General features: G+C 40.8%; 1 protein-coding gene across 2 annotated transcripts; it reads left to right on the top strand.

Annotated features, from left to right (window-relative positions):
• Positions 1 to 509: 509 nt before the first annotated feature.
• Positions 510 to 2,376, top strand: LOC111879125 (uncharacterized protein At3g61260). 2 transcript variants are annotated; one of them, XM_023875602.3, is made up of 6 exons: positions 510 to 659; positions 744 to 841; positions 966 to 1,304; positions 1,452 to 1,737; positions 1,898 to 1,979; positions 2,052 to 2,264. In XM_023875602.3, the coding sequence occupies exons 1-6, from the start codon at positions 634 to 636 to the stop codon at positions 2,109 to 2,111; spliced, it is 891 nt and encodes a 296-aa protein (XP_023731370.1). In that variant the 5' UTR covers positions 510 to 633; the 3' UTR covers positions 2,112 to 2,264. The 2 variants fall into 2 exon arrangements, with proteins under 2 accessions (XP_023731370.1, XP_023731369.1); XM_023875601.2 differs by having other exon boundaries at positions 511 to 659; positions 2,062 to 2,376.
• Positions 2,377 to 10,816: the final 8,440 nt, after the last annotated feature.

The raw sequence follows: 10,816 nt of genomic DNA, 5'->3' as shown, positions 1-10,816 counted from the left end.
ACAGTCGTGACAACAACTTTAATCATAAATTGAAATTCCTCATAAGACGAAGATGACGACATTTTCAAGTGATTTTGAAAGAAATGAATGTATTATTGTGGTTTAAAATGATATTTATAAAATATAAGTTTTGAAAAAGAATAAAAAAATAAATTAAATTAAATGCAAAAGTAGCCCTTTGGAAAGGGGTAGATGAGGAGAGAGACTCGATAAAATGTAGCTGAGCTCCGTAGTACCACGACCAAAACGGTAGGGTGGGGGCGGTGTTTCCCTTATATCGTATGGCAAACCGTGCATGGACACTACACCCAGACTCTCTAGCCTTATGTTAATTATTTGTCTTCATTTTAATCGAATATATATAAAACTATTACTAATTCAGTTTAGCCGCAAATCCAAACAGCTAAACAACTATCGGAAGAAATTGGATTCCCTTTTTCGAACATCAAGCAAAAAGTGGATTCCCTGCCGTTATAAAAAAGCTCGCATCAAGATTCAAGAAAAGAATTCTTTTCCAACACATTTTCAATAACCAAACCCAAAGTTACATGAAAAACCTTGCTTCATACTTCACATAAATCCAAGGTGCATTTCTTAAGAACGAATTCATAGTCGAGTTCATCTTCAATCACAATGGAGAATTTTATTAAGCACATGAGGTGACAAATTCACATTTTTCTTTTTCGATGTTTCTGTATCGATTTAGTAATTGTATGTGATATAATTGTTTGTTATATATACAGGGTGAGATTTGCTGGTATGGATGAGGAAATCGCAGAAGAAGCTTCACGCGTTAGAGATCAAAACACACCCTCTCCAAGGACTCGATCTTTCAAAGGAGGTAAAACATTTTTTTTAATTACGGAAAGGAGGTAAAAAACAATTACACAACAAGAAACGAGGAACGAGGGATATCATTTAATTCTAGGGTTTATTGAAGCCATTTTTGTTATATACTTGTGTAGATAATAGAAAAGGTCAAAACTGGTACAGAAGACAGTCTTCTCGTGAGCCTACGTATGATTATGATTCTGATTACATGGAGAGTGATGAGTTCCGAACAGCAGTTGCTGCAGCTGCATTCGCCATTGGTTCAGTTGAAGAACGAAGAAGAACAAGACGACGTCGTGATGACAGTTTGAGCAAGGGCAAGAGCAAAACAGATGATGGTGCAGTTTCTGTAACCAGAAGGGCAAGAGAAAGAATCTCTTCTTCTTCTTCTTCTTCAAACAATAAGATGAAGAACAAGGATGATAACACAGTTCACATGTCCACACCTAGTTTACTACCCAAGAAATCATCAGGTACAAGAATCTTGAATTGAATAATCATAACAAAGGTTTTAGTATTTTTTTTATTCCTATATACAGCTGAATACAAATGGTTTAGAAAGTCAAAAAGCTGGAGATTCAATGTATTATGCTCATCAGTTTTGAATTTTCGTTCTACAGAATCACAAGAAAAGGTCTCCGACAAGGCTAATCGTCCATCAAACACAGATTTTACAAGCGAAGCTTTTAGTTCATCGCCATTCGTCAAGAAGACTTCTGATTCTTTCCAAAAGCAATCTGACAAAAGAAAACCTGAAACTGGTTTGGAAAGTAGTCGTCGTGAACAACCGACTGAACAACTCACATTCCCAGCAACCGAAGTCGATAGAAAGCGCTCACAACCCACACTCGAAGACGTAAAGGCGGATGCATGGGAGAAAAACGAGATGGAAAGAATCAAAGAACGGTATATGTCATACTTTTAAACTAGGATATTTGATAATTAACTCGTTTTTATACCAGGTTCTCTTTAAACTCATCAATGTGTATGGTTTTCTGCGTAACCAATATTTTTCCACTAAAAAGAACTTGTTTTTCACCATATTTATGGGAGCATGCATTATCAGGTACGAGAGGTTGAATGCCAAAATACTTGAGTGGGAAACCGAGAAGAAGGAGAAAGCCCAGAAGAAGTTGTCAAGAACTAAGGTTTGATTCTCATTTTTCTTACGACTTATACACAAAGATGTTTAATTTTTGGAAGTGAGTGATATATTGAAGCTTTTTGAAGGACGAGTCGGGAAAGAAAAGGGCTCGAGTTTTGCAAAATTACAAGACTGAGATAGAGATGATTGATCAGATTGCCGAAGGAGCAAGATCACAGGCTGAGGAAAACCAAAGAAAGGAAGTAATAAAGGTTAAGGAAAAGGCCGAAGTGATTAGGATAACTGGAAAAGTCCCAACAAAAGCATGTTTATGCTTCTAAATTTCGACCAAAACGCTGACAAACACTTTCATGTTCATATGTATTTGTTAATACTTAATAGTATTAATTACCGAAATATGTCACTTTGTAACATAAATACAATTATTGATTTGCAAGGAACTTGTTGCTCAAGTTTGATTTAATGACAATTACATCCTTTAAAGCTTCAAATGTTGACATCAGAGCTACCGAATTAATGTTATTATATTGACACCTAAAACAGTAAAGTTTCATTTTGTGGTACATAATTGTATAACTGAAAAATCCCATCCCATCCAGTAAAGATGAAAGACGAACATAATATAAAATTGTGAGTAGATTGATTTCAACAACTTAACAGACTTTTTCTTGAACACCTGAAATTAACGACTTCTATTAACATAAAAAAAAATGTATACTTGACTCTTTTTCCAGTCATCGCAGGTCGTTGATATATTATATATTCACGGCCTGGATTTCGGCCCAATCCAATTTGAAATATTCCATTCTTGGATGGGCCTCCCAGACTTTGAGTTGGTCATCCTGAAGGCCGCTGAATGCTTCCCTCCTTGGCTTGATTGGTCCTCTAATATTCCTTTCAAGTTTCAACATCTATCTGTTAAGAACTCAAGGCCCTCAATGGAACCCCATCAAATTATGGAGGAAGTCTGAAGTAGGCATGTACAAACCAGTTTGTTTTTTTTTTTTTTTTTTTTCAAACCGGTTCGATTCTTAGAACCGGTTCGGTTCTAGTCAAATAAGTCAACACCGGTTCAAGCATAAACCGGTTCGTCATTGAAAATATCCGATCCTATGTAAACCGGTTCGGTCCATCCAAAACCGGTTAAGACAAAACCAGTTCATCAAACCGGTTCGATTCCTTTATAGGTTATATTCCTTTATAACCTTACCTGTAACAGAAAAACAAGAAGTAGATACAAAAAAAAAAAAAAAAAAAAAAAAAAAAAAAAAAAAAGAAATATATGTGTTTGTGTAAGAAGATATTGCTTTGTTCTTGATGTGGGTTGCCATAAATATCCGTTTTGGTGGTATGCATGCAAGGAGAGAAGCAAAGTAGAAAACAAAGAAGTGATCTGTAGCAAACTAACAATTCTAAATATTCATGAAGGACTCATATAAAACATCGAAGAGTTTACGTCTTTAGGAAGAGAGGGAGAGAAAAAACATATCCTACTTATTTTATATATATTCTAAAAGGTGGAGTTGTGAGTTGTCACTGTCTCCTTTTTCTATGATACAAGAAACCTATCCTACATACTTTTGCAAACTAAAAAAAGATGATAGAGACAACGTGTAGCACCTGGATCCTGGTACGTAAAATTTATCTTAGTGTTTTTCATTTTTAGCCTTGGACTCGACGAGTTGTAGGTCCGACTCGCCGAGTAGAGACGGGATCCGAAACACGTTTAAGTTGGCGACTCGGCGAGTCCATATTCTGGACTCGGCGAGTCCCCGCTGTCTGATGAAACCCTAAATTTCAAGGGTTTGCACCCTATTTAAACCCTCTTATCCGCCCCCAAGCTCGCCCTCATTCACCCTCAGAGCTCTATACTTCGTTCAAGCCTTGTTCCTTGTGATTTTGAAGCTTTTTGGTGTGTTTTCTTGAAGATTTGTTGAGGGAAGGAGTGTGGATCAAGAAGAGAAGAAGGAGGCCAGGCATATTTGGGTTATCTCAGTGATTTCCTGGAGGTATAACTTAGTTTCCCTCTATTTTCATGCTTATTGTCCTTTGTAGCTCCATGAAAGTCCTTCTTGAGCCTTTCCCCAAGCTTGTTTGTGCATTGTGGGTTGTAATAAGTTGTTAGCCTCCAGATCTAGGCATGATTGAGCTCCAGGAGCTTGGATCTACTGCCTTTATGGAGCCATATTGCATGAAAGCCCTAGATCTACTCTTTTGGTGCATTTTAAGCCCTAAAACCCTCATGGGTGTTTATTTACACGTAAAGTTGGAAACTTTACGTGTTAATCAGGCCCTAGAAACCCAAATCTATGAATGACATGAGCTGGTTTCGAGCTGAATCGCGTGTCTAGTATTTGCATGTGGGCGACTCGGTAAGTCGTTCATCTGACTCGGCGAGTCGAGTCGCGAGTCCCCGAGTTTTCCCCCTTTTCGTATTTGCAGGTTGGAGTAGTGAGTCATTGGGTGTGACTCAGTGGGTCGGAAGCCAGACTCACTCATGAAGCAACTTGGCGAGTCAATGCCATGACTCGGCGAGTTCAAGGCAATCTTCTTGCCTCAAGAACAGACTCGGCGAGTTGTTCATACCGCTCGGCGAGTCTCAGCATAGAATGTTCTTCGGATGAAGATGAACTCGGCGAGTTGTTCATACAACTCGGCGAGTAGGATGAGGGACTATTGGCCTTTGGTTTAGAAGGAAAACTCGTCGAGTCAATGCCTCACTCGACGAGTAGAGACGGGTTTATGGTCAGACAAAGGGATAGGGACTCGGCGAGTTGGCAAGTCAACTCGGCGAGTCGGGTCAACTGGCAGTTGACTTTGACTTTGACTCTTGGGTTGGTTAGGGGTAAATGTGTGACATCCCCAAAATCTCGGCCAGAAAAGACCGATTTTCATTTATGCTTTTAAATATTTTCAGAGTAAATCCTTTTGATTTGAAAGAGTTGCGGAATTTGTTCCCAAAAACAAAACATGATAAAACATTGTTTACCGAAGCATTTCATAAAAGAAATGTATTTTCATTATAATCAAAACTCGGGGTGTCATGTTCCGATACAGACCAATAAGCATAAACGAATACATTACAAGTCATATAACAAATATAAACATATGCAGACTTGTAAACAAAACAACTTGATGGTTCATCCATCTCATGCCCTTCCGCCACTACCTGTAATACAATTTAAAACTGAGTGGGTCAGGCTTGGGAGCCTGGTGAGCATATAGGGTTTTCAACCCACAATAAATATCATATTTAATTTTCACCAACCAACAATAACCCAATTACCCATTCCCGTTATTCTCACTTTAATGTCCCTAAAACAACTAACATAAGGGACCTAGTCTAAGAATATTTCATCGGGGCGACAACACATGCTTCGGGGGTACCTCAGCAATATAAGTCAAATAAGGCAACCATGAGGGGGATGGAGTACAGCGAATGAACACCCAAGTTCATTAACACCTACAGGTGGCGAACCTGCTAATGTTTCCACAAGACTGTCTAGAATAGCCAGTGGTCGTCATCTAAACTCCGCTAGATGACTCAATCAAACAACAACGAGGCTTCTCATCTGTTTATTACACACCAACTGTCTACCCATGTTCTACCCAACATATCAGTAGATAAAAATATACATTTGTATACATAGTTTAAAGAAAACCTGTATAGCATGCTTTAATCAACACATATATCACATAACAGATGAGGCACACACACACATAACAAATATCTCATAAAGAAATAAGCAGATCTATAAGATAGAAGAGAGTGAATACTCATTCGCACATAACACAACCAAATATATACACATAGCACGTATTTTTATATAAAATACTTCGTATTATTGTATTAGAAAGAAAATAACTACACACTCACACTTATAAACAACAATATAATTAATACACTCGAACCAAACTCGTATTATTATTGTGTTTAAGAAAGTTAGTATACACTCACTTGATCAGAAGATGATCGGACAGCACTACGGCTTATAGAAGTAGTAATCCACAGCAGATCTGGAAGATCTTCATAAAAATTGAACTTCTCGCGGGCAGAGCTTCGACTCGGGAACCGCACTTTTCGGGATCTTCGGGATCTCGGGACTTGCCTCGGGGCTAGAGTATGATACCGGGACTTCGGGATAGCTTCGGCACGAAAAACGATTCAAAAGACTAGAGAGAAGAGAAGAAATTGAACAACAAAGAAGGCTGTCTTCGGATCCTTTATATAGAGGCTGGAAGCCTCAATTACGCGGGGCGTACAACAGTACGCAGCGCGTACTGCTCCAATGTTCGTAAGCGCATGCGTCATCCGAAGCCACTTGCTGCGATGTCGACACCCTCGGAGTACGCGGGGCGTACTCGAGTACGCGGCGCGTACCTCGGATCAGATCAATGACTCGTCTTCGGATAATGCTTCCGATTTTGAATTAAATATAAATACCAAATGATTAATAAACTTCGGAAATTCATAACTTCTTCATACGAACTCCGTTTTCGACGTTCTTTATATCCACGGAAAGGTGAGACCATGCTCTACGACTTTCGTTTAGACTCCGTTGGCTAATTTTGACTTTATTTTATTAATTATTTTTAATAGGCCGGGACAGAAACTTTCGTTATAAATTCATAACTTCTTCGTTTGACGTCCGTTCTCGCCTAACTTTTTATCGCTTCGATACCAACAATGAGATCTTCGATTCTCATTTAGATTGCTTCGGCTAACAACCGCTCAATCTCAAATTGAGTAAAACAGGCTGTATACCGCTAAGCCGGAACTTCGATAAATCATAACTTCCTCATACGAAGTCAGATTTGGGCGTTCTATATATATTCGGAAACCTCGTTTCAATTACTACAACATTAATCAAATATATTAAGTTTATTTTACACTTAAATTTTGACGCTTATTTTTATTCTTAATTAATCAAACCACATAATTAAGCAATTAAGCACAAAACACAAAATACTCAAATAATACAATCTTATTACTTCAAAATGGGTTACAAAGGTCAACCTAGACTATTACATTGCTACAAATGGCAAGCCCGAAACACAGGCGTTACAAAATGGTCGTTTTACCCTGAGGTCGGTTAGCAGTATTTGACTAAGTGTTTTGTTGGAATTATAGTCGGAGGATTTCCGGAGCAGCAGCAGAAGAAGACAGTCAATTCCCACACCGATCAGCAGCTACTTTGAGGTAAGTTACCTTCCAGTAGCGGTGGGTCTACGGCCACAATGCCGGCCCACCATTAGGAGTTGTATGATAGATGATTGTCTCCGTGATATTCATCTAAAGTTGCTACTACCTGTGATATGTTTGTGTGCTAGTATGATATGCTGCTATGTGCTAGTGACAATAGGGGAGATAGTCCCCAGATTACCGGTCGATAGGGCCGAAGGGGCGATAATGCCCAGCCATGCTAGATAGATTATGAGATATATGTGTTATGTGGTAGTAGTAGGGGTGAAATAGTCCCCAGTACCCGGTCGAGAGGACCGAAGGGGAGACCAGCACCCAGATATGCTAGTCAGTATCCGGTCGAGAGGACCGAAGGGGAGACCAGCACCCAGATATGCTAGTCAGTATCCGGTCGAGAGGACCGAAGGGGAGGCAAGCTCCCAGTTATACTGGTCAGTATCCGGTCGAGAGGACCGAAGGGGAGGTTAGCTTCCAGCTATACTAGACAGTATCCGGTCGAGAGGACCGAAGGGGTAGGTTGGGCGCCCAAATATGCCTGACAATATATGTATGTTATGTGATTGTATGGTATGTGGTATGTTGGGGGAACTCACTAAGCTTCGTGCTTACAGTTTTCAGTTTTGGTTTCAGGTACCTCTTCTTCGAAGGGGAAGGAGCTGGCGCGGTAGCGGTACATCACACACATGCTTTGTATTCCACATTATGATATCTTCCTGGGGAATTGTACTCTGACACTTTTATGTTTATGACAATGTTTTCCCAACATGCAACACCTTTTGTGAAATGATATGATCGTTGAATGATTTATTACTAAATGTTTTGCTAAGTACATATTTTAAAAAACGAAATTTTTGGCTCGTATTTTTGGGATGTTACAAGTTGGTATCAGAGCCCTGGTTTGAGGGATTCGGACACACCTTCGGGAGTGTTTGAACTCAAACCGAGGGATTAAAAGATTTTGGAAAAAGAAAATGTTTTCTAAAGGCTAAGTAAAGGGTTTTAAGAAAGAACAAAGTGTGTGATGTGCGCGACCGGCCAAGCTCAAGTAAGTATTCCCCAAAGTACCCATACATGCTTATGTTATGCTTATCAGTTTCAGAAGAACAACATGCTAGAATAGGACTAAGGATCTAGGAGTGATGCCTTATGTGCCTGCTTTATGTGCTTCAGTGTATGAAAGGTTGCATGCTAGAATTGAGTAGACAGCAGTAGGATAGCCTGTTTAGGTTATGCCTGATAGTACGAGTTTAGCATTGTATGCTAGTTCAGTTTTTCTCTACGAGGATAGAGTTGCTTGAGATTGTTTCCTTTTGTCCAAATGTTGTTTGCTTTGTGCTATGTGGGCTTGGAGTGATGGGAGTTAGATGTTAGGTGAATACGTTAAAGTCACATGTGATCAGGGTTGAATAATCGCAGAGTGTTGGATTTGACCCTATTGCGTAGCTCTTGTTTGAGTCCTAACCGTTGAAGGGATGAGTCCCTTACTCGAAGGATTATCCGAGCCTCGTCACATGTGATTGTATTCAGGTAATAGCTAATTGGCATCACCAAGAGACCTTCAGCAGCTGAGGACTGGGCTGGGTGGAGTCAGAGGCTTCCTAGGGTAAGCCTAGGATAAGAGTAGCAGAGATCAGCGGTAGTGAAAGGGACCTGGTGGAGTCAAGGCAGTTCTTGAAGAAGGTACGGATAGATGTGGAAGGTAGTATGGGCCCGTACTACTGAAAGCAGAGGATCCGTACCCGAATCGAGGAAGGCCAAGATAAGACCAGGGAACTTGTAGTAGGTGTGATCCCTCCAGAGGTATCAGTATCGCTAACAGTTGTTATTTCTTTTGTATTTCAGAATGGTGGTACTACGCTCGAGGCCAACAGTTGGCAGTACATGAGAGGGATCGGGTTCGGGATCAGGTTTCGAGCCAGTAGATGAGGGGCTACGCGAGTTCATCGCGTCTGAGATCACCAGAGGTATCCTTGAGTCGACCCCCATTATCTTCGGGTCGATCAAGGAAGGGATATTGGAGTTGATGGAGGATCGCCTCCGGGCATTCAGGAGCGACATGGCATCTGGCCAGTCAGGATCTCGCACGCTGTCCTTCAAGGACTTTCGGGGCAGTGGTGTGCCGGATTTTCACGGGGTGAAGGACCCCATAGCTGCCAGACGATGGATTGCAGACATTGAGTCTGCACAGTTGACTAGTTTCTGCCCTGAGGGGTCGAAGGTGAGATATTTAACAGGATGTTTGAGAGATCAAGCTAGGGATTGGTGGGAGTCCGTTGGTGACTCGTTGGGAGCCACGACTGTCGAGGCTATGACCTGGTCGGACTTTGTGACCAGGTTCAGGACAGATTTTGCGCCTACTGTCGAGCTTCAGCAGCTGGCCAGGGAGTTCCTAGATATGATAGATGATTGTCTCCGTGATATTCATCTAAGGTTGCTACTACCTGTGATATGTTTGTGTGCTAGTATGATATGCTGCTATGTGCTAGTGACAATAGGGGAGATAGTCCCTAGATTATTGGTCGATAGGGCCAATGGGGGGGGGGGGGGTCATGCCCAGCCATGCTAGATAGATTATAAGATATATGTGTTATGTGGTAGTAGTAGGGGGTGAAATAGTCCCCAGTACCCGGTCGAGAGGACCGAAGGGGAGACCAGCTCCCAGATATGCTAGTAAGTATCCGATCGAGAGGACCGAAGGGGAGACCAGCACCCAGATATGCTAGTCAGTATCCGGTCAAGAGGACCGAAGGGGAGGCAAGCTCCCAGTTATACTGGTCAGTATCCGATCGAGAGGACCGAAGGGGAGGCCAGCTTCCAGCTATACTAGACAGTATCCGGTCGAGAGGACCGAAGGGGTAGGTTGGGCACCAAGATATGTCTGACAATATATGTATGTTATGTGATTGTATGGTATGTGGTATGTTGGGGGAACTCACTATGCTTAGTGCTTACAGTTTTCAGTTTTGGTTTCAGGTATCTCTTCTTCGAAGGGGAAGGAGCTGGTGCGGTAGCGGTACATCACACACATGCTTTGTATTCCGCATTATGATATCTTCCTGGGGAATTGTACTCTGACACTTTTATGTTTATGACAATGTTTTCCCGACATGCAACACCTTTTGTGAAATGATATGATCGTTGAATGATTTATTCCTAAATGTTTTGCTAAGTACATATTTTAAAAAACGAAATTATTGGCTCGTATTTTTGGGATGTTACACAACAACAGTGAAAAATAGACATGCGCATGCTGCATTGTACACAACCCAAATCAGTCTTAAACCGGTTCAAACATACCGGTTCTTTAAACCGGTTCACCCCAAACCGGTTTCAATGGCTATATATACGAACTGGTCGGAACTGGTGGTTCGGTTCTTAAACCGGATCGGTTCATAGTGAACCGGTTTTCCGGTTCATGAGGCGGATCGGTTCTTAAACCGGTTTTTTTGTGCACGCCTAGTCTGAAGTGGAAAAAATGGACTTTGTAACTCTTTGAAAATGTCAATTTATGGTCTTAACCAACTTTTCCCTTGACCTGTTTTAGGTGGAGGTTGTAACATCCCAAAAATACATATACAAATTTTGTTTTTAAATTCACTTAAAACATAACATCCCAAAATACAGATACAAATTTTGTTTTTAAATTCATTCAAAACATACAATACCTATATCAAATT

Source organism: Lactuca sativa, chromosome 3 (assembly GCF_002870075.4).
Source record: "Lactuca sativa cultivar Salinas chromosome 3, Lsat_Salinas_v11, whole genome shotgun sequence".
Taxonomy (NCBI): domain Eukaryota; kingdom Viridiplantae; phylum Streptophyta; class Magnoliopsida; order Asterales; family Asteraceae; genus Lactuca; species Lactuca sativa.
Note: the sequence above shows the minus strand (reverse complement) of the source record. Positions and strands in the feature narration are given on the sequence as shown.